General features: G+C 65.9%; 1 protein-coding gene across 2 annotated transcripts in view; it reads left to right on the top strand.

Moving 5' to 3' along the window:
- The first annotated feature begins 1,238 nt into the window (after window positions 1-1,238).
- Window positions 1,239-23,191, top strand: part of KIF26A (kinesin family member 26A) — a 38,247-nt gene continuing 16,294 nt past the window's right edge. For both annotated transcript variants that reach the window (XM_032839584.1, XM_032839583.1), the window contains exons 1-4: window positions 1,239-1,434; window positions 1,774-2,019; window positions 12,911-13,363; window positions 19,526-19,716. In XM_032839584.1, the coding sequence (XP_032695475.1) occupies window positions 1,393-1,434; window positions 1,774-2,019; window positions 12,911-13,363; window positions 19,526-19,716 (932 nt within the window). In that variant the 5' untranslated portion in view covers window positions 1,239-1,392. The remainder of the gene's footprint in view (window positions 1,435-1,773; window positions 2,020-12,910; window positions 13,364-19,525; window positions 19,717-23,191) is intronic.

The raw sequence follows: 23,191 nt of genomic DNA, 5'->3' as shown, positions 1-23,191 counted from the left end.
CGGACCAGAAGTGACTCGGAAAGCAGGGCGGGAAGGTGTTACGAGCCACTGTTCATTTTGGGGGAGTGCGTGCGTGGACGGGGAGGACATTCCAAGTAAAAAGGGTGCGGGGCAAGACGTAATTGGGGGGCGCAGGCCAGTCAAGGAGCAGTGCGAACTGCGTGAGGGTTTGCCTGCGCGGGGAGCCGCGGGCCGGGGTCTCCGACCGGACCACGGCCCGCCCGCGGCACCTTCTCTGGTTGGGCCCTTCCTGGGCCCCGGACCGTCTTACCGGGACTCGGGGCTCGCCGCGGGACGGAGAGCGTGGCGGGCGGCAGGGGGCGCTCGCGCCACGGGAAGCTCGCGGCCGCGCCCTGCGAGTCGGACCCGGGCAGTCGGGCTGACCCGGAGCCTGGACCCGGAGCCGCCTGCGCCTCGGAGAGCGGCGCCTCTTCGGGCCGGGCTGGAGCGGGAGCAACCGGTCGCCGAGAAGGGGGGCGACCTCTCAGCCGGAGACAAACAGGCAATTAATTCCGGAGCTAAGTCCCATCTGCCGGGCCGGTGACAACAGGTCCCCCGCGCATCCCCCCGGGCCCGCCGCGCCGCCGCCTCCGGCCTCCTGGGCGCGCAGCGCGCACACCCACTTTCCTGCACACGCGAGGCTGCCCCGTACGCGTGCCCCTCGCAGACTCGCCGAGAAGCAGGCTCGGATGCAGGCGCTGCACGTTCCGAGGTGCACCCCGCGGCGACGAGCACCTACGTGCGATTGTTGGACCCTAAGGGTGGCCCGCGACCCGCGGAGCGCGCGGGATTTGCGGGAAAAAGCGCGGGGGAGTCGGGGTCGGGGTTCAGCTCCTTCCTCGTCCTCCCTAGCTGTGTGACCTTGGGTAAGACCTTTCTCTCTGCCGCCTCAGTGTCCCCGCGCGTAAAGTAAGGCGCGGGTTGGTGCGTCCCGGGGGATGCGCGGACCCCACTGTCCCGGGAGAGGAGCAGGGAAGCGCATGCGCGCCAGTGCACCGGCTATCTCCCGGAGGCCCTCCGGCGCCCCTCCCTCCGGCTGGGACTCGCCTAACAGGTTGGGGTCCTGGGAGTGGGAGGGGCCGCGCGTCGAGGAGGACCCCCTCCCCCACGCGCAGCCGGGCGCCGGGCTTGGGCGGGGCGGGCCGGCCTTCCCGGAGCCCGGCTCCCCCGGCCCCGCCCCCGGAGCCCCGCCCCCACCCTGCCCCGCCCTCGCCTCCCTGGCACTCCCGCCGCCGCCGGCGCCGCGCGCTCTCCCGCACTCGCTGGCGCCGCCAACTTCGGAGCGGCCGGCCCGACCATGGGGGCTCCCCCGGGCCGGATCACGTAGCCGCGGCGACCCCGGAGAGCCCGCGCCGCCCGAAGCGCCCGCGCGGCCCTTCCCGCGCGCAGGCCATGGGCGGCCGCGGCTCCCCCCTGTGCGCGGCAGCACCCGCGGTACGCGCGGCCCGGCCCGGAGAGGGAGGAGGCGGCGGGCGCCCCGAGCCGGAGTCCCGGACGCCGAGGATGCTCGCTCGCGGGGTGCAATGCGCCCCCTGGGGGCCGCGCCTGGAGCGGAGCGGGGGGTGGGGCGCCGGGCCTCCTGCTGGGAGGGACCCCGATCCCGACCTCGCGGCTGCGCGGGGAGGGTGGGCGGCAGGCTGGAGGCCCGCACTCCGAACTTTGCCGAGTGCCGCACTCTGCGTCCGTCCCGCAGTGCAGTCCGCGGTGCTGGGTCCCGGGGCGGTGCTCCTCGGGGGCCCAGGCTCACGTCCCCTTCTGCCCCCACCCCCGCAGGTGGCCGAGGGTGGCCCGGCCCGCGAGCCGCTGCAGCTGCTGGAGGTGTCCTCCCGCAAGAGGCTGCCCAACGGGCCCGAGCAGGACCCATGCGGCAGCCGCCCTGCGCCCGAGGGCGCCGGTGCGGGCGCCGAGCAGGGTCACTCGGCGGGCGGAGGCGGCTGGTGCCGCCACTGCCACACGAAGCTCGCCGAGCTCAAGCGACAGGCGTGGAAGCTGGTCAGCGGGCCCGGGACGCCCCTCCGGGTAAGTGGACCTTCCTCGGACCGTCTTCTCCCGGGCTGCCATTTGGGAGACCCAGGGTCCCGGAGGGAGGCGACGTTCCACCGAGCGTTTTTCGGCTGGTTCTTCTGCTCCCTGGGCCTCGGTTTCCCCTTCTGTGACGCGCTGTGCTTGAGTTGCAGCAGTTCTAAGAGGCTCCGCGGTGGGGTCGGGGGGTGGCTGGGCGGCGTTTCTCCCCGGAGCCACAGATGTCCCACAGCTGGAATCCCAGTCTGTGTCTGGAGGGGGAAGAGAGAGGGGGATGGCGTGGACTCCACCCTGGGCGGGACGGCTCCTGCCCTGCCAGCAGCAAGAGGTTACTCCGCGCGTTGTTGCCCTTGGGGCTCCTGGGCCCCCAGCCAGGTGTCTGGAAATTGCACACCTGGGGCCAGAGGGCTTGGAGGACCAGAGTGGGGGCCTGCCACTGTGAGGGGGGCCCTGCCTTCCCCCTTACCATGGGTCATGAATAAGAATTGTATGTGGGATATAGCCTGGGGCTTTGCCATCTTAGGCAGCGGCCACCTATTTGGGAACGGAGCGGCTGGGCCCCAACAGCCTAGGTGTTTGCCTGTGAAGGGGGCTCTGCCAGATTCTCCAGCCAATGGGTTTGCCCTGGTCTTGGAAGGAGCTGGGACCATTGTTCAAGGAACAATGAGCCCTGGAAGTTTGCAAAGCCTGGGAAGGTGGGGGTCTCCAGAGGAAGCCCTTCCCACCGGACCTTCAGTCGTTGAAAGCCTTTTTGGGAAGTCTGCATAATCCCCATTGAAGCTAAATATAGTTCTCCCAGCCGGCCCCGGGGGATGGGGCGAGAGCCGGGGTTCCAGGGGGTCCCACGGTGTTCCTGTCTTGGGCAGGGGCGGGGAAGGGAGGCGAGTCTGGTTTCTATGGCCTGGAGGGGGGACCTGCGGCTTGCCCTGGGTGGGGGAGGGGGCTGCACCCTCCAGATCTGCTGTTCCGAGTGGGGGGCAGCCTTTCCAAGCTCTGTGCTCCCAGATGGCCTGAATCTGGTTGAAAGGCAGCAGAGGACCTGCAGGCTCCCATGAGAGGGTGGTGTGGGACAGACTTCCTGGGGGCCTGTCAGAGCTCCCGGGCCATCTTATCACCCATTAGGGGAAACAGGCCCCAGAGAGGAGGGACTTCAGGGACTGAGCTGGATTTTGCGGGTGGTGCTGGGCGCGTGGCCAGCTGGTTTGGGGGGGTGGGGTCCTGGCGGGGAGAGCCCCTCATGGGGCGGGGGCTGGGCTCTGTGGTCTCCACCTGCCCACACTGATCAGGGAAGCCTCCTGACCCCCCAGAGTGCTCACCTCGCACCTGCCCCTGCCTGAGCCTATTCTGGGTTTGGCAGTACCCCTCGGTGCCAGGTGGGGGCTCACCCCATTTCCTGGCTGCCCCTTGTACCCAGCGGCTTGCTCACCCAGCAGACGGGGTCCCGTGCTTTGTTCCTGGTCTGCAGCCCCTCCCCTGCTGCGTTTCCTCCTTTGTCAGATGGGTGTAGCCTCCTGGGGCCCTTCTGGGAGTGGGATCCAACCTGGAGGGTGCTTTACCCAAGCATTATTCATTGTTTTCCCTGTGAGGGTGGAAGCAGATCTTGGGGAGCTCGAGGCCCTAGGGCTGAGCCACCCAAGCCAAGGGACATGGGGGTTTGGGCCCGAGACCCTGGGACCTTGGTAGGTGTCATTGACCTGCACAACCCAGGCTTTCCCTGGTGTCCTGCCTGACTCTCAGCCTGGGACCTGGTCCACCTGCCCCAGAACTTCCTTCAGGGAGGGCTGCGAGTTGTGCTCTGGGACATGTGCAGGGACCTGCTTCTGCTTTTGGTTAGGGAGGTAGCTGGGGGGGACATGTGTGTGACCGGCTTTGGGTGAGCCTGGTGCTCCTTAGAGCCTGGCCCATGTCCAGGAGCCCTAGGCTCTGTTCTGAGGCCAGCACGGCACTGGAGCACGGAGTTGGTGTTCTAGGATTTTCCGCAGGGCCTTTCCTGGTGTTCGTCATGCGGAGATGAATTTCATAAGGACGGCACTTCAGACTCCGGGTGGGGGGCCTTGCTGGGCTCCCGTGGCGGGGCTGGAGGCAGACCCCACCCTGGCTATTGGAGGCACTCCCCTTAGGGGTTCCGGCTTGATCTCAGGTGGAGAGGGAGGCTTACGAGGGTAGAGGGACAGTGGATGTTAGCTAGCCCCGGGTCACCCCATCCTGTGCCCCTGGAGTCCCGGCCAGGGCTCCACCCAGCTGGCTCCTTGCCCTCCCTCCTTACTGGCAGACAGCTGTCTGCTCTGGGACCTGGGGCAGGTTTGTTGAGCCCCAGGACCGTGTTTGTACCCATTTCATGGGCAGGAAGAGCAGTGACTGCACACGGCGGCTCGAACAGCCCAGCCCTCACTGCTTTGCTTGGGTGTGGGCTCGAGGGTCATTCTGTGCCTAGGTCTTGGACCCCTGGGGTCGAGTGGGGGCAGTTGGAACCCTGCGCAGGCTTTAGGTGGCCTGCCTCTCCCTTGCCTCTGTCCTCTCTTCAATCTGTGCCTGCTTCAGTTTCCCCATGGGGGAAGTGAGGGTGACCGTGGTCCCCAACGAGGGAGGTCTGTGGGGAGTGGATAGCACTGTGCCCTGATGCTGCTGGGGGTCATGGGCAAGGAACGTGCTCTGCCTGCCCAAGTGTAGCCTGGGAGGGCGTCCTACCCAAGCCTGGAAGGGCAGTGGGCCTGGGTGTGGAGAGACACCCAGACGGGGGCCTTCAGGCTGGACAGCCCCCGCTGATCCCTCCCCCTCCGCCCCAGTGTGCCCTCCTCTTCTCTTACCAGGTTCCCCAGGCCTTGTGTTCAGGTGACCCTTCAGGACCCTTCCATGGCCTGGAGCCATGGCCTCTGGACTGTTCCACAGCCTCCCAGGGCCCTGCCCACTGTGGGCCTTGCTACAGACACCCTTCTCCTCCCTGGAACCCCAGCGTCCCCAGACCACCTGCCAATTCCCTGCTCTGAGCTCCCTGTGCCCCCTCCCAGGGGGCCCTGCCTCTAAGAAGTTGGCTGGGGGCTTGCGACACCTCCCTTGAAGGGACCAAAGCCGGGCCTTCCTCTTCCTCACACCTGAGTGCCCCCCAGCTGAGCACCAGCCCCTCTGTCCTTCTCATTCCCCCAGAACCCCAGGCCCTGGCCTTGCCAATTCTGTGTCCTCACCCATTAAGGTGAACTGGTTACCAGGTTCCTGCAGACCCCGTCAGCGTCCTTTCCAGTCCAGTGCCCAATGCCTGCCCAGCCTCAGCTCCCACCCTCAGGGCCCCCAGAGGGGCCTTGCTGAACTGTGGACCCATTAGGAGGGGTCTCTGGCCGGTCCCAGTCCTGCTAGCCTGGCCTGGCCTGGCCCTGTCAGGCCGAGGCTTACCGGGAGGCGCACCCTTGCACACGGGGTCACCTCTGCCTGAAAGCCCCATCCTCTCTCTCCCTCCCATGGTGGTCTGTCACAGATGCTGCTTTTGCAGACCCCTGGCCCTCGTCCTGTCCACGCTCTGTCGGCAGACCCCCACCCCAGTCTCCAGCATCCTTGGTACTGGTGCCCGTGCGGCTGACCGTGGTGGGGACACTCAGACACGCTGGCGGGCTTCACTCAGTACACAGCTCCTGCTGCTTCTCCGCGGTCATGAGCCCCTGCCTACCCCGGGAGCATCCCCTCCCCCCATCTCTGGGAGGCCACCACTGCTGCCCCTCACCTGGTCCTTTCTCAGCTCCTTCTACACCCCTTGACCACTGTGTGGCTTCTGTGCCCTCTGTGCTGCCCCGAGGCTGGGAGCTCTGTCAGGGCAGGCATGGGGTCCAGGTAACCTAGAGACGTTTGTTGAATTACTAAGTGACCAGACTTTTCCTCCCCCACCCCTGCGGATTTCAGCCCCACTTCTGCCTGGCTGGATTCCTGCGTTCCCCTCCCCCACGCCGGGTGACTGCCCCCCCGTGGAGGATGGCGACCCTTACCCTCCTTGGTGTAATGGGGGCCCGGATCCTGCTTGGGGACCTGTTCCACCGGCCATCAGACGGGTTATGCGGAGGTGGTGGCTCTCCCAGAGACCCATGACGATGGCGTTGGCCTCGTCATTACTGCTGCTGAGGGGATTAGCGCCCCTGGGCGGGGGGCAGGGATCAATTCTTACTCAGCCCTTGCAGGCTCTTCCTCAGGCTGGCAGGGGGTCTCCTCATCTTAGCCCCCGTGGGCTCCGGGACCACTGCTGCTGGTCCCTGACTGCTCGTGCAGACCCCAGGCGTTGGCTTTGCACTGAGCTGGACCCCAGGTCTGAAGGCTCCTTGGGGGGGGGGCACCGGCTCCCGTCCTAACCCAACCAGGCTCCTGTGGCTGGTGTCCTGGGGACCCTCCTGCTTGTCTCTGGGGTTTGGTTCCAGGGGAGGGGGCGGCACTTCTCCCAGCTCAGCATTCCCCTGTCTCTCCCCCTCCAGGAAGCCTTCCAGGCTATGTCCACGGCCTCCAGCTCTGCTTGCACTGACATGCAAGAGTGGGGTCCTGGGTCTGCTGTCCCAACTGGCCTGTGGTCCTGGGAGAGCAGGGGCGGAGCCTGGCTGGTGTGGGACATTTGCTGCCTGCTCTGGGTCCCTGAACCCCTGTTCTGTGCACTGTTTCGAGCCTGGCCTGAGCTCTGCCGGTTTCTGGGACCGCCTCTGAGCCAGGGCCGCCCTTGTCTGCCTTGGGGCTCCACAGACCGGGACCTTGGCATGGGCAGTGTGCCCCAGGAGCAGCCGGGGAGATGTGCGAGGGGTGGGAGCTCCCTGGGGCTGCTGGCTGGGAGGTCTCCCAGCTGGCAGGGGGCTCGCACGACTCAGCTGGGAAGGGATCCGTCTGTGGGGCTTGGAGGCTCCCAGGCCACTGCAGGGGACCAAGCCTGGGCAGGGTGAAGGAGCCGGCCAGATGTGGGCCCTGCAGTCCCAGCCCTCATGCCTCACGGGAGGGAGTGTGCTTGAGGGGCTCTGGGTGCACTCGGAGGGAGGGCTGAGCCAGGGGAGTGTGCGGTGGTGACCGGGCTCGCTGCCTCTCCGCGGAGAGGAGCAGGGCCAGGGAGGGCTGAGTCCCTTGCTCCCCCTGGGTTAAAAGGGGGGAGTTTCACTTTTGGTGTCACGTTTTGTGGCTGGGGGGACCCCATGGGGCTGTGTGCAGGGTCCTTGGCCCTCCATGGGAGGGGCTTCTTGGCCTCATCCGGTCTGGTCTCGGACTGGCCCCCCAACCCCTGGCAGTGCCCAGGCTTCAGCCCTTGCGGCGGGGCTGGGGCAGGGGTGGGTGGGCTTCACCAGGCACCTGGAGCTGGCAGATTTATGGTCCCATGGGGCCCAGGGCCAGGGGCTCTGCGTTCCCCTCTGACCTTGTGTGATGAATGCTGGCCTGCGCCGCTGCCTGTTTCCAGGTGGAACCTGCCAGTCGTGGGCCCTGCCCCATACCCTGCTGGGGGTAGAGCTGCAGGGTCGGCCTGTCCCTAAAAGTCACTGTCCCCCTTCACAGCTACAGCGCAAGGCCGCAGCCCAGCCGCACAGACTTGGCCTGTCTAAAACCCAAGGGATTGTCTGGAAGCCATTTCTGTGTGGCTTGTTTGGTGGTTGCCCTTAATGTGGCCATGGGTCTCCTGATCTTGTCCCTGGGGTCCCCTTCCCTGGGCCCCATTCCTTCTCAAACCTTCCACACTTTGATCCCCAGCCTTGTTGCCCAAGCTCGCTGATCCGAGGGCCTCAGGCTCAGGCTCAGCATAGCAGGGGGAGTGACATGGTTCCCAGCGGCGTGGGTGTGTGTGGACATGGGTCCGTGGCCCCTGGGCTCTGGCTCTGATCCAGCCCACGCAGTGGCCCGGCTGGAGGCCTGGGGGTGCCTGGCGGTGTTGTGTCTGGGTGCTGGATCCCGAAATGACGGTGGGACCCGTTCTGCCTTGTATCTATCTTCTCTGCTGGGGGATCAGCGAAGAGGGTTGGCTGGGTTCTTGCTGTGGGAGGGGCTGCCCCCGTGGGGAGGGGGACCCCTCATCTCTCCGAACGCCCCTGAGGCCTGGTAGGGAGAGAAGCCTCAGGGCGGACACCCGGGCTACTTGGCCTGTGGGGCTTCGGAGAGCGGCAGGGAGCTGGGCGGATGGGAGGGCTGTAGGCCTCTGAGCAAAGCACACTGAGCCCGACCACCCTACATGGTGAGGGAGGGAATAGCAGGCGGAGGGATGCCCACGGTGCTCAAGGCCCCTCACCCTGGCTGCTCTCCCTCCAGGGTTTGTGGGGATAACTGAAGTGCTGTGGGCCTGGGAGAGAGGGCTCTGCAGTGGGGCATCTTGGAGGGCCTCCTGGAGGAGGTGGCATTTGATCTCGGTTGGAATTACACCCACAGAGATGGGGTGGAGGTCCCTGGGGGAGGGAACATGAGGAGCTCCAAGATGGGGGTGGCTGGAGCACGCGTGGAGACTGTCCCGGGGTGCCAGGTAGGACACAGGGGAAACCAGGATGGGGTCAAGGGTCAGGGTGTGGTGGACGGGAGTCAGACTCCAGCCCTGGAGCAGAGGTTGGGGCCTGGAGTGTCCGGGGACGCGCTTTGATTCAACAGCTGCAGCCAGGGGCTGTGTGCCAAGGTTCCCAGCAGGAGAGCGTGAGGGGCCGGCTCAGGGGCGGGCTCCATCTGCATCTGTACCTGCTCTTTGCTGGCCCGTCCAGCCTCCCTGGGGTTCCGAAACCTGCTGAGTGGCATCGGAAGCCCTGGGCACGGCTTGGCTTGTAGGGTACAGCGTGGGCCCCACCCTAGTGGTGAGACTCTGCTGTGCCCGTTGCTTGGCTGAGAATGAGGTCCCTGGGGGCTGCAGCCACACCTGCCGACTCGGACTGAGAGCCACGGACTGAGGGCCCCAGGCTCCCGGAAGTGCGTGGAGCGCCTCCTCTGAGTGGCGACGCTCCTGGGACGCCGGGCTCTCCGTCCCCTTCCCCTGGTCGAGGCCATCCTGCTGATCCTGCCTTCGGCCGCCACGGTCCCCACCATGCTTGTGTGGCGTCATGGCGTTGGGTGGAGGACAGGGGAGGCCATTGAAGGGAGAGGGTCTCAATAAACTAGTGTGTGTCCTGAGCTGCCCAGCTGGCTGGTGCCTGGCACAGGGCCTCGGGGCCAGGTGCCAGTCGGTGCTGGGTGGGCCGGGCTGCACCCCTCCCCCGCTTTCCCCACCCTGGCCTCTGGCAGAGGAGGGGAGCTGGTGGCTGCTCTGGGGCCTTCGGAACTGCAGACCGATGGGCCTGGAGTGGTCTCCAGGATTCTGGCTGGCAGATGGGGGAGGGTCTGGCTCAGGGGTCCCAGGTCTTCCTGCCACACCCAGTGGACGTGGGTGGGCAGGGCCTCTGGCTAACAGCTGGGGCCTTGGTGAGGTGCCTGGCTGGTGGGAGGGGCCAGGGAGGGGCACCGCCAGGCCTCAGGGTGGTCCTCCAGGAGTGGTGTCTGGGTCTGTTAGTCCCCCTAGAGGGTCTGCCAGTGGGCCCCCTTTGTAAAGACAGGGTGACCGGCCCAGGGAGAGTCGTCTTGTAGCTCTGTGGTCTGGGGGTTTCTCCCAACTGGGGAGCAGAGCCCCTTCCTTCCTCCTGTGTTGGCCTTAGCCTGGGGATCTGGTCAGCTCCTGTCCCGCCCCGTGGGTGGGCTCCGCTGGGCCTGAGCTAGGAGAAGCCTCTCCCGGTGCCTCATCCCTGAGAAGCCACTCTGGGCCTCCGATCCAGGAGAAAATGGAAGGATTACTTAAAGCAACTTGGAGAACCCGGAAAGGAGATGAAACATGGCAAGTCGTTACTTTTAAGGGGGGGAGGCTCCCTAAAACCCCAGAGGCATGATGGGTGGGTGGTGTGTGATGCTAAATTGAATCAAATTAAGAAAAACATTTTCTAAATGCAAGTAAAATATCTGTTTAATTAGACTGTGGAGAGGAAATGAAAAGTAATATTTTGCAGTGGGGTAATCACTGTCTTTCTGAAGGTGCTGGGCTCCAGAGAAGGGGTGGCGGATGAGTAGTGTGGCCGCTGGTGTTCTCGGGGGTCAAAATTCCTGAAAATGGGCCAGCAACCCCTCTGGGGCTCGGGCCTGTGGACACTGGGAGCTGCCTGGAGGCCCCTGTGTCTGGGAGAGGAGAAGGGCTGCCCCTACCAGCCTTCCCAATTTATCTGAACAGCGAGCGCTCCTTGCCCTGCCCTGCCCGGAGCTGGCCCAGCCTCCATCCGAGGGGCTCGGGGTCGGGTGGGGTCTCTGTGTGATCATCCAGGGCAGGGCTCTGTGTCTCTGTCTCATGTGTATGACATGAGACAAAGGTTTTAGGAATGCCCCTGCCCTTGTGCCAGAAGGCCCCTGTGGCCCTGAGGTGTCAGCTGGGCCTTCCCCAGTGATGGGGGCCCCCTGGCTACCAGGGTGAGGAAGGGGTGGGTGGGCCCACAGTGGGCTTTAGCCTGGGATGGCCCCAGGTGTGTCTGGGCTGGGCCTCCTGGGGGCTTGTGAAGCAGGACCTGGGTTTGGTGTGGGCTCCCCTCCCCGCCCCCCGACTGGAGCAGACCTTCTTGGTTCCCTCCTGGGGCTTCGATGCCCAGAGCCTGAGACCTTGGCAGGCCTGGGGACTCCCTGCCAGCTGCCATCTGAATTCCTGATGACACAGCTGGGAGGGGGGTTTGCTCTGGCTTCCTGTCGCCTTGCCTCCAGTGCCCCCTCCCCCGGCCCCGCCCGGGTGCTGGTGGGGGGCCGGTGCGGGCTTAGGTCAGTGAGCTCCCCCACCCCCTGCCCTGCCTTTCCTTCCTGCCTCCTCTGTGCTGGCCACGCAGGGGGTGCCACGGGGCTCCCCCAGAGGCCTGAGGTCCTCAGGCCAGGCAGAGGCACTGGAACAATGAGCAGCTGGGTCTGGCTTGGGGGGGTTGGCGGCGGCGGTTGGGGGGGGGCTGGGTGGAGCTGGGCTGCCTTTCAAGTCGCTAATGGCTTTAGCAGGCCTTCCTTCCCTCACACCGGCCCATTAGCAGCCTCCTGCCGAGTGGAAAAGCCGGAGTAATCAGAGGCCCTGGAAAACAGGCAAGGCAGTGACACGGGATGAGCCAGGCCCTGTGTGAGCCTGGCCTGTGGCTGGGGGACCGGCGTCTGGGTTACATCTGTGGCCCCACGTGCCTGCGCCGGTGGGGGCTCTGGCTGAGCTTCCCCGGGCCTCCGCAGCTCGCAGGGAAGCTGGGCAGTGGGGCGGCTCGGGGTGTCCGCTCATCGGGACCGGACGTGCGGCACTCCGGACCTCGCCGGAGAGAATCCAGGCCTTCCGGAGGGACCGGCAAGTCAGGTGGCTGGTGTGGTGGACCTGGCCAGGGGCCACCCCGTCATGGGAACTGATCTACCTGGGGTATGTGGGGACAGCTGTGGTCTGAGGCCGAGGCCAAGCGGGGCTTCCAGGGAGCGCGGGTGGTCCTGCGGAAGGGACGGCAGAGCCAGCGCCCCCTCTCAGCAAGGCCACCCCCCATAGCTGGTCCCCAGTGTCTGTGCGTGGGGTTGGGCAGGCCACAGTTCAGGGCTGGGGAGCCTGACTGGGGTGAATGAGATCACCTGTTGGGATGGTGGCCTCAGTTTCCTCTTCTGAGTAATGGGTGTATTGGGGGAAGCTGTAGAGAGCGGCCTGGGGCCAGGTAGAGGAAGAAGGCTCCAGCCCTGGGAAGTTGTCACAGGCCCCTGCTGGGGTCAGGGAGAGGGCAGCTTGAGGTCCAGCCGAGTGACCCAGCTGGCCACAGTGAAGACATAGGCCTGCATTTGAGGTTGGTGTTCTGGAGAGCCCTGGGAAAGTCCTGGGCGGTCATGGCCACAGCTGGGCTGGGCCAGTGCTTTGTCGAGGGGCTGCCGTGGGCAGGCACCTGTGGTTGGGCCTTACCTCTCAGGGGAGGGGAGGTTGTGGAGGGGCTGACCTTGGCTTAGAGCCTGATCCCCACGGGGCTGCCCCAGGGAGGCGCCCAGGCAGAGCCTGGTGGGGTGGTTGAGGGACAGGGCATGAGCCCTGGGCTTAGGACTCTTGATAACGTTTTTCCAGTGAGGTTCCTTCTGAGGATTGGCTCTCTCTTCCTCTTCCTTCCAGAGGTGTCACCTCTTCCCGGAAGCCCTCCCTGACCTCCAGGCTCTGGGCTGCCCTGGCTCCTGTCCTTGGCCCTTTCTGGGCATCAGGCTTACAGAGAGAGCCATGTGTGCCCCTCGTGCAGTGCACAGCGGGGGGAACAGGGCTGCAGTGGCAGCCACCACGCCACACAGGCCCCGGGGACCACGTCCGTGCCTGTGGTCGAGCGGGGTGGGCACGGAGCCTCCTGCCTCCTTGCCAGCTAGCCCCGGTGTGTCCGTCCTCACCTCCCGGTGTCATTGGTGACTTCAGTGGGCGCGGTGAGCTTGGGACCGCAGTTCTCTTTCCCGCATATCTGGAGCAGGGCTGTAAGCCAGGGGGCCCCTCGTGGCTCTGGACGGACGTCGCTCTCGCTTGGGGAGGCCCCGGGGTGCTTACTGCACACATCAAGTCTGTGGGGGGTGGTCTGGCGCTGCTTTCTGCCGGCCTCCCGGCTGCTTCTCGACCCCCTGGCCCAGGCCTGGTGGCCTGGCTCTTGGTCAGGGGGCTGTGTGCCGAAGCCTCGTTAGCCGAGAGCGAGCGTGGTAATGAGGGTGGGGGGAGGCCGGGAGCTGTCAGGGGTGCCGCTGGCCTCCCTGTGAAGCTCTGATAATTATTTTCCTGCTGGGCTCGTGCAGACAAAACCGTTGGGGGCTTATTCATCAGTTGGGGTGGTGCAGCGGCCCCAGCTGTGCCCAGGGTGGCACAGCGGCCTGTGCTGTGGAGGGTGAGGCCCCAGGGGCAGGGTCCCGGGGCCTGGGCACTGACCGCTTTGTCCCTTACTCCCTCTCCCAGGACCCTTGCCTCTCTGCGCTGCTCCTCGACAAGCTGCCTGCCCCCGGGGTCCTGCCCGCCTGCCGCCCGGAGGCCGAGCGCCGCTGTGACGTCTGCGCCACGCACCTGACCCAGCTGACGCGGGAGGCCCTGCGGCTGCTGCAGGCTCCCGCCAGCCGCGATGCCCCTGACGCCCCCCATGGAGGCCCAGGCCTCGTGCCCTCCAGCCCCGGCGCTGGGACCAGCCCGCGGGATGCGTCCGTGCCTGCGGGTCCGCCGGGGAGGCAGCCGGGCCGGGTGGGGCCGGACAAGAGGAAGGGGCTGGCCTGGCCGTCTGGGCCCAGTGTCCAGGTGTCGGTGGCCCCGGCCGGCCTGGGTGGAGCCCTGAGCACGGTCACCATCCAGGCCCAGCAGTGCCTGGAGGGCATGTGGAGCGTCTCGAGGGTCAACAGCTTCCTGCCGCCATCCTGCCTGGTGAGTCCGCGCGGCTGGGTGGGTGGCTGGCCTCCTGGGGCCTCCGGGCCGCGGGGTCCGACCTCTGGGTTCCCTCCTGGGGGTCCCGTCCACGTTTCTGCATGGCCCGCGCTGCGCAGGCTCAGCGGCTCCCCGCTGCATCAAGGAGCCGAGCACATGGGGGGAGGCCGCATCCAGCCGGCCGGCGGGGTCCCCGCGGGCAGGGTCCTCCCATGCCCCCGGCGGCCTCCCTCCGGGCGGCACCCGCGGGCACGGCTGGGGCGGGTAGTGGCCGCCCCTGCTTCTGAGGGCACGTGTGGTGCCATGAGCTGGTGGGAGGGCTCCCGGGACGAGGTCAGACCCTCCTTCTCAGGGTGAGTGGCAGGGGGAGCATCTCCTTGTGATGGGGGATCCCCAGCGGCTGCCATGCCAGGTGCCCCCCGAGGCTGTGGCTCAGCGGGCAGAGCTCGGAGTGTAGGTGGTGGGGGAGGTCTGTGTCCGCTCCCGCGGCCTCTCAGGAGATGCCTCTTTCAGTGGGCTGCAGAGTGGCCCCCACGGAGGCTCTCGGGTGCAGCAGATCGCTGCCCACACCAAGGGGCACGGCCTCTGTGGGACCAGCTCTGGGCACCAGTGGGTGCTGTGGGTGCCGTGGACTTGGGCCATGTGTCCTCTGGCAAAGCTCTGGGCCGGTGTAACTTGCGTGGGTTGGGATGAAGCCGGCCGGCCTTGGAGGGCAGAGCTGAGGCCGGCCGCATTCCCACCGGTCACAGGGCTGGGCTGCTGGCGGTTTCTCCCAGTGTCTGCCGTGCCCCCAGTTTTTCATCACGCAGAAACTATCCAGGATAGGGGTTGGGAGGGGGGTTCTCCTGGGACACTGGGGGAGCTGGTTTGGGTCATATGTGAGCTCACTGTGTTGGGGGCCGCCCTGGGAAGGCTGGTCTGCCCGAGCCTCAGGGGATACCCTCTCCGGAGGTTGGTGCCTTCGGCGGTTCCCACCCATTTCGCGGAGGACAGAGACTGACGGCCCAGCACAGCGTTCATCAGGCAAACAAGTAGGAAGGACCTTCTAAGCAGAAGGAACCCTCTGTGTGGAGGCCCAGAGGTGTGAAGCCTGAGGCCTCCCTGGAGGTGTGAGCCTTGTCAGGAGGTAGGGCTGTGACAGGGAGCAGGGAAGGTGGAAAAGAGGTTGGGGGCCTGGGCCGGGCTGCGGTGGTGTGTGCGGATACATGGAGAAGCACCCGGACTTCCACCTGTGTCGCCCTCTGTGGAGCCAGAGGCGGAGATCGTGGCGGAGTATGAAAGCAAGTTTTGCTTGGGCCGTTCTCCAGTCACGGCAGAGCTGCACAGGGTGCCCAGTGAGTGTCTCTGAAGTAGAGCCGTGGGTAGACCTTCCCTATGGGCACTGTGCCCCATGGGGCTGGGCAGATGGAGGCATAGGGAGGGTCTCCAGCTGCTGGGGTAAGGTCACATACAGTCCTGAAGCAGGACAGACCCTGCCCTGTCCCCTGGGCTCGTTGGCCCTTCTAAGTCCAGGGCCAGGTCAACCTCAGGACGTCCAGCACAGCCTTCGGAGAGATCTTGCCCTTGCTGGAAGCTGGATCCTGCGGCCTGTTGCTGGGGCCAGTCCTCCAGAGGGCACTCTGTCCTTGAGGCCTCTCTGGCCCTTGGCAGCGTGGGGATGGGGTGCACAGGGGCTCAGGGAAGAACTTCGGGTCTTGAACTACTTCTGGTTGGTGTGCAGATGGCCCCCGGGTGTGGTCTGGCTGCTTCTGACTCCTCCTTTGTTGAGTCCTGGGGTGAGGAAGGAAGAGGGCAGCCAGCCCCCACCAAGCGTGCACAGTGCCTCCTGGCCTGAGAGCTGGGCTGCCCGGGAGGAATGTGCTGGGGGGCAGCACTGAGTTGATGGGGGGAAGCTCAGGAGAGCCGGTTGGCTTCCTGGAGGAAGTGACATTGAGCTGGGCCCAGTGGGAAGCATCAGAGATGGCGGGCTCAGCATGAGGTGTGGTCAGGTGCCCGGGACTGTGGGGGCCACTGGCAATAGCCAGGGGGATCCTTACCTGGGGAGGGAGCCGAATGCTTGTCTTGCCAGGGCCTGGAGTGCTGGGCCGAGAGGGCGGTTGGCCTTCTCTGTGAGAGTGCCCAGGAGGGAGAGGAGGGACAGGAGCTGCCAGTGGGAGGGTCTGTGCAGCCGGCGTGGGCAGGCTTTATGCCTCCTTGGGCCCCGGAGGGGGGTGTCACTGGCCTCTGGCCGGGCAGCCCCGCCAGCAGCCAGCACGTTGTAAAACATGGCCATTGAAGGTTCTCTCTCTGTTTTACGTCCACATCGATCGCGTTCGGGGTGGGCGAGAATGGATTTATAGTTAGACGACCGTGCTGGCAATCAGTGGGGAGATTATTAGACGCATAATAGAACTTTAGGATTCAGATGAGGTGATTTCCCCGGAACCGGGACATCGATTGCTAGAGGTGGCTCTGGAATGTCCAACTGTCACGAGGAAATGCTTCTGGAGGGTGTGCGGTGAGTGTCTCCGACAGCCCATCCGCAGCCCGGGGTGTGACACGGATCCGGCTAGCTGGGAGGGCCGGGCAGCAGCCCTCCCATCTAGTGTGTGGGGAGGAGGCAGATTGTGGCAGGGTTGGTCTTTGGAGGGGGAGGCAGGGAACCAAGGCTCTGAGGGCCTGGAACATTCTGGGTGCTGTGGCTGGGAGGAGCCTGCCCTGTGGCCTCTGTGGGGTCAGGTTGGGGGTGTGGCCATCTGGAGAGCTAGCCACAGCTGTAGTCAAAACTGAAGCCCACCTCCCTCGTCTGGGAGCACAGAGCTTGGCCCTTTCTGGCTCATTCCACATCCCCAGTGTCCAGTGGTGCTCCGTGGATGTGGGGCAGTGGAGGCCTGGCCTGGATAGGGAGGCTGGAGGGCTTCCTGGAGGAGGTGCTGCACATGTCTTTGATGTACAGACAGGAGGTGAGGTCATTTTGGTGGGGGCCTGGGAGCTGGTGTTGCTGACTCCTGTACCAGCCTGTTTGCCTCCCCTCATCCCTGCCATCCCCGGTGGGGTCTCAGGTAGGTGTCCACCCATCCTCAGGAATGTGTCTGGGGTGGCAGAAGGTAGAGGGCTCTGGCCTGTCTCTCTGATCTGGCCCATTGCTGGCGCCCTCTCTCTGGGCCTCAGTTTACCCACCTGTAGAATGGACGTTGGACCCGACAGCCTCCTCCTCCACGTGCTGCGGGGAAGCTGCTTCTGTGACGGGAGGTGGGGCGTGGGACAAGGCGCTTGCTGGGGTCAGGACATCCTTGGCCTGAGGCCCTGTCTGTGATCAGGCGGGGCTCTGAGAGGGAGCTGGATCCACCCAGTGAACAGCCAGTGCCCTGCGATGGGTTGAGAGCGTCTGCACCACTCCGTCCTCGATGTTCCTGGCCCCCTGCCCCCTTGGCTGTCCCCACCACCTGGCTTGAGATGGCCCCCAGTGAGGTGTTCGTCCCAAGGGGCAGGCGAATGTGGTCCTTCACGTGCCAGAGCTTGGGCCCAGATGGTTCCTGAGCAGGGTTAGTCTGGTGCTTCCCAGACGGTGCTCCCCGGAGCCCCGGCACGCCCCGGTGGTGCTGGCTGGAGTTGGGTGCCTCCGTGGGGGCCCGCAGGACGGCGTGGCCTGCCTCACGCTCTCCGCTCTTCCTGCTTCTCTTCCGCGGCTGCTCCGCTGCCTCCATCTCGTGTTGTTCGGCTGCCCGCCTGCCCCTCCCCTGCACCCCCGCTCTTCTGTCCTCCTGTTGTGGTCGTCCCTCCCGCCCCCTCCGGCGTCATTTGGCCCAGCTTCTGCTTCTGGCAGGAATCGGCAGGGGCCGTCCCAGGGGCTGGAGCCGCGTCTCAGCATCTCGCGGGACGGTGGAGCCGAGGCGCGCGCGGGGCTCCTGAGACAGGTCAGTGCGGGCGGCCTGTGCCCTCGCCGGGTGGGGCCAGAGCGTTCTGGCCGGAGGCGGACAGGCTGCACGTGACGGTGGGCTGGCGCGGGCCCTGTGGGAGCGGACGGAGGGGCCGTGGAAGGCCGTGGTGCGGCGGCTCTGTCCCCTCTGTGACCCTACCCCTGCTTCGGTCCCCTGCTGTCCAGGGTACCTCACTGAACAGAGTGACCGGGCCCGGCCTGGGCACCATGGCAGAGCCACCCTGGGGGCTGGATGGAGCCAGGGTGGGCACGGGGTGGGCGCGGGATGGGCGATCCTCTGAACCCAGCTCCGCTCTGGGGAGCGCCGGCCTCAGCGGTCACCACGGGTGTGGCAGAGCGTCCCAGTCCCTTCCCTCCGCGCTGCTCGTTCGAGTCCGCTCTTTCTCAGGGAGCAGCTGCTTCTAGTGGTGCGAGAGGAACCCACATTTGAGGCCGGGGGGTCGCGTGTGTGTGTGAGACGGGAGCGGGCGACAGGCAGACGGCCGGGCTGTTGGGGCGTCTGTGGGGCTGGCTGCCTGCTTACTCGTGCAGCTCCCTGGAGGAGAAGCAGCTTCTGCTTCTGGGTGGCTAGGTCTGGGCCTGGCTTACCCTCCTTCTGGAAGGTTCCCTGTGAGCTGGTATCCCCTCTGTTCCAGCAGCCCCAATTCCCTCAGGCATAGGGGTCGTCTCCCAGCTGCGGGCTTGGTCTGTCCTGTGTCTGCGTCCCCACCAGGCTGTGTGCTCCTGGGAGACACATTTACGGGGCACTTACAACGGGCCCCGCAGGGTATTAGCGCGAGAACGTGGAGGAGACCAGGTGCGTGCGAGAGGACGTGAAAGGTGCTCGTGAAAGCCATCGGCATGGGAAAGCGTGATGCTGAGCATGGCCCTGTTACTCCCGGGGGTGGGGTGCAGGAAGCACTGGACAGACTGAAGGAAGCCGAGGCGGGGTCAGTGGGCCAGAGAGGCCTGGACAGGGCACCCGAGGCAGGTGCAGGGAGTGGCCTGGGGAAGGAGAGGGCTGGCTGGGCTGGGTCCTGAGGGCTGCATGGGAGTTCCTGCCCTCTGGGCAGAGGCAAGGCAGGGGACAGGGTGTGGCGGGTGAGGGCCTGAGCTGTTTCACGTTCACCCTTCTCTGCTACTGACCTGTCCCCGGGGAGTGGCCGCAGCCCTGGGAGCTGGGGAGGGTGTTGTGTGCCTTCCCTCCAGCTGAAAGTATGGGGCTCTCTGTGACCTTCTTTTGCAGAGTTGGTTTTACTGTGTCCCAGGAGGGGTTTGGAAGCTGGTGCTGACCGCGGGCCAGGCAGGGTGAGACCCTCCGCCGTGGTGGCAGGACCGCCTTCAGAATGTTCCTCCTGGGGATATGGTGACTTGTCCTGTAGCCCCACCCTGGGCTCTGGCCGTGTCACTTGGGAGACCCCCAAGGACGTTGGGCCCTCCAGGTGTGACTGCTGCCTGGGCTCCTCACCCTCAGGGTCACCAGGCAGGACCATGTCTGGTCAGCATGGGGACCCCGGTCCTCGCCGGTGGGCCTAGAGGACAGTGCTTGTCCACAATTCCTGGGGCTGAGTGGAACCCCGGAGGCCTGGGGATGAGGTGTGGTTCCCCGGGGAGCCTTGAGGTGGGGCAGGGTAGCCTAAGGGCAGTGGATGGGGCTGGGGGTGGCCAGGCCGAGGCGGGCTGCTTCCTTCCTGCCCTGCCAGGGGCCAGGTCTGGCCTGGGGTCCAGGGCCCAACAGGCGCCCATGAACGCGATACACGGGATAGCCAGACCTCGGGTTTGTCAGCGCCGACTTAGGGATCATTTGGTTACATTTCTGCTGCGTTACGGGGCTGTCTCTCTTTCTAGAATTTATTTTAGCTAATTAGTTGGAAATGCCAGAGTAGCATTTCAGATGACGGGAACATCGTACATTACCATACACGGGGAGGTTAGTGCCTGTGACGGATATTTATTGTGGCCTCTTCCTGGCTCATGCCTCGGGGCGCTTGCAGGTGGCTGGCCCGGGGCTGAGGGCGTGGGCCTCCCCATCCATCTGTCCCGACCACTGTGCCCACAGTGTTTCTGGAACCCGATGTGGGAGGGGCTGGCAAGTCTGGCCCTGGAGCGGGGGCACGTGCGTGTCCGTGTCTGCTGCACGGGCCCTGCTGGCTGGCAGGTCGCGTGAGCGCGGGGCCCTGGGGCTCCTGCCGGGGCTCCAGGGCATGTGGCTCGGGCTCCCCAGCACATGTGCGTTCCTCAGCGGGCTCCCTCCTTCCCGCCAGGCTGAAGCGGCGGTGGCTGCCGTGGCGGTGGCGGACTCGGTCCGGGATGGCGCCCCCAGCTTGGGCTCGGACGGTGTGTCGAAGACGTGGGGCCTCAGCGGGGCCTGCACGACGGCGCTGGTCACCCCGGCCCCGGGCACCCCGGCGGGGGGCTCCCCGGGCCCGTCAGCGGCCGCCTCCTTCTTCATTAGGTACGTTCTCCGCGGCTTCTAGGGGGGCCTGGGTCTGGCTTGGGGCCGCGAGCGCTGTGGGCGGGGACCTCGGCTGCTGGCCCCTGTGGCCCACGGGCCTTACCCGCGAGAAGGGCGGCCTGGCTGCTGCCCGGTGGGGCAGATGGGGGCGGACGGGGGGACCACTGGCACCGGGCACCGTGTCAGCGGCCATGGGCAGTGGACACCTCTCGGCCCCGGGGGTGGGATGCCACCACAGACAGAGTGCGAATCGAGTCCCTGCCCCTCCTGAGCTGGGTGACCGCGGGCAAGTCTCACAACCCGTCTGTGCCTCAGTTTATTCTGCTGTCAGACAGTGCTTTCTTCAGAGTTACGGCAAAGGGCAGCGACTTGATGTCCGAGGAGGCTCAGCCCTGGGTGTCCTGGGGTGTGGGCTGGGCCCATGTGGGACTGGGGCTTCAGTCCGGGAGCACGGGGGTGGGACAGGGCTTGCGGGAGGGTCCTGGGGTGATGGAGGACTTTGGGGAGAGCTAGGGAGGGTGTCCTGGAGGGCGGGGTCCTGGAGTGTTCCAGGCGGCAGGGTGCTGGCGGCCGGCACGGTTGCTGTGGTTAGAATCAGCTCCAGGAGCCGTGTAGTTCTGTCCCGCCCAAGCGCTGGTGTGTGCATGGGACCAGAGCCCTGGGTCTGGTCCCAGGGGTTGTGGGCTGGGGCAGCCCAGGCCCGGCAGGCCCGGCAGCGGCGGGGGAGGGAAGTGCGGTGGAAGCAGGGCTCTCTTCCCTGCCTGCTGTCCCCGGGGATCGTCACCCCTCCCGGCAGGGCGCTGGAGTTCTGCAGACAGGAGGCCGAGCTCTCATCCTGCGTGGAGGCCTGCGGCTTACAGGATATAATGGTGGTAATGAACGGTAATGGCAGGCCCAGCCGCGGGTCACTGTCCCATTAGCAGCCCTGGTGGGCACTGATAAACTTGTCCATGAATCATGTGCGGCAGCGGGAGCCGGGCACCTTATCAGCATGGGCTGTGGGTTTGCCTGGGGGGTGAGTGGTGCTGTGTCTCCGGCTGGTGAGCGCTCTGGCTGTGGGGCTGGTGGGGGCTGTGCCCCCGGCTTGGGGGTCCCTGTGAAGGGCAGGAGAAGGGCAGAGCAGTAAAGGACCCTCCAGGGTTCACCTCTGTCTCTAGGGCTGTCCGTGGTGGCCGCGCTCTGCGCTCCCACCTGCCCGAGGATCTTCCACCTTCTGGGAAGGAAGACCGGCCCTGGCGGTCCGCAGTTCTGGGGGCCACAGTGGCTCATTAGTAACCCTGAGCCTGCCAAGCAGGTGCTGGCTGCCTTTTGTCTCCCTGGGAGCAAGGCTGCTGCTGACCTTGGGAAGTTACCATAGAAACAAGTGCTGGGGACAGCGGGAGGCAAGTTTCCCGAAGGGGCGGGAGGCGTGCGCCGTGCCGGCTGCCATTACTTCCAGCCTGTTGGATGGCCCTGAATCTAGCAGCTTCTAGAAGAGTCATGGGCCCAGCTGGGGAATGCCATTCAGAGCTGTCGCCGGACTCGGGTCAGAGACCGCCTGCGCGTTGGGGTCTCAGGACCCTTAAGCATGGGGTGGGATGGGAGCGCCGGTGTGGTGGGGAGACTGTGGCTCAGAGAAGGGGCTGGTCTAGGGTCCCTGAGAGACTGCACCCCGTGGGGGCCTCAGGCACGCACGGGGCTGCGTGTTCTGTGCTCCCACCTCTGCCCCTTGCCAGGCTCCTTAGGGACAGAGCTGAGCCCAGCCCATGCCCTGCCCCTTGGCCACCTGGCATGGGTGTGTATGGAGACAGCTTTGACGGCAGCTTGGCATGGGAAGGGACAGAGCCGAGTGCTGTCCATGCTGCTGGGGCCACGGAGGTGGACTTGGAGGGCTGCGTAGGAGCCTGGCGTTTGCCAAGGGGAGGCAGAACAGGGTGGAGGTTGGGCATGTGGGTTCCCTTTGTTCCTGGGGCACCACCTGCGGGTCCCCACCTGGCCTCAGGCCTTCCCACGACCTCTGAGCTCCTCACCCCAGTGTGGGGAAAGTGAGGTGGAGTGTGGTTGCATGGGGGCTGGGTGTCCAGGACCTCGTTCACACTCATGGGCCACAGAGTGGGGCTGAGGCTGGGCACCCCTCACCTGCATCCCTCAGTGTGGCCTGCCAGGCCATGCAGGCATGGTGGCCACGGCTGTGGTAGGAGCTCGGTGTGCTGACCCGACCAGAGTTCTGAGAAGGCCGGGCTACATGGCGCGGGAGGCCAGAATTACATTTTTTCTGGAGGATTTCGTGACCTTGACTCCCCTTCCTGAGCCCTCCCGCTCCCAACTCGAAGGCTGTCCTCCTCCAAGATGTCTCCATTAGTAGTTGCTTGGACCTTTTTGGGGACTCCCTCCCAAATTCCTGAATGTAGAGGCTTTGGAAGAATGGCTGGGGTCTCCTGGGGAGGGACCGGGAGGGGGAGGAGTGAGGTTTCCTTGAGGTGCCAGGACCGCCCGCTGCACTCACAGCTGCTCCCTCACCCCAGGTGCAGACCCCATGGAGCCCCCTCCGTGGTGTCTGCCTGGACGCCTGGCCCATGGAATGTCCGGCCTGGCACCCAGCAGAGGTCCGGAACCAGAGGGGTGCTGCCCGGGGCCCCCAGAGCGGGAGGGCTCAGGTGGAGGAAGCCTCAGTCTCTGGGTGAGGTTCCCAGCGTTTTCGAGAAACGCCAGCCATGGTAGGAGGGGTCTGGCTATGGGGACCTTGGTCCCTGGTGTCAGCGGTCTAGGTCCTCTTGGCAGCCCTGCATCTCTGGGCACCCTGCGGGCAGGTCTGGGGGCTCTTGGCACCTGTGGGTGGCAGTTCCCCATGGGGTGGATGCTGGGTGGGCGGGGTGTGGCCGGGGCCACCAGCCTCCTCCCCAGTTAAGAAGCTCTGGGTTGGCCACGCCCAACGCTCTCCATGTCAGAAGTCCCCAGACCCTCCCATTGGTAAGGGCGCCGCCATCAAGGCCAACTGCCCCAGAAACCACCTTCTGTTGGGAAGAGGCACTTCTTGTTTGTAAAAAGGCAAATTACTCCCTGGGGGGCGTCGGAGGTGCCCATCCCCCAGCCACGCTCTCACTCATTCATCCATTTGCTCACCTGCACACCCACCTCTCCGTGCACCCGCTCACCTGCACCCCTGCTCCTCCACGCACCCGCTCACCTGCACGCACCCCTGCTCCTTGCACCCGCTCACCCGCGCCCCTGCTCCTCCCCGCACCTGCTCACCTGCACCCCTGCTCCTCCACGCACCCGCTCACCGCACCCCTGCTCCGTGCACCCGCTCACCCGCGCCCCTGCTCCTTGCTCCCGCTCACCCGTGCCCCTGCTCCGTGCACCCGCTCACCCGCGCCCCTGCTCCTTGCGCCCGCTCACCCGTGCCCCTGCTCCGTGCACCCGCTCACCCGCACCCCTGCTCCTCCCCGCACCCGCTCACCCGCGCCCCTGCTCCTCCACGCACCCGCTCACCCGC

Source organism: Lontra canadensis, unplaced genomic scaffold, assembly GCF_010015895.1.
Source record: "Lontra canadensis isolate GAN:19392208 unplaced genomic scaffold, GSC_riverotter_1.0 scaffold108, whole genome shotgun sequence".
NCBI lineage: Eukaryota > Metazoa > Chordata > Mammalia > Carnivora > Mustelidae > Lontra > Lontra canadensis.
The sequence above is the reverse complement of the archived record's forward strand: the minus strand, read 5'-3'. Positions and strand labels throughout refer to the sequence as shown.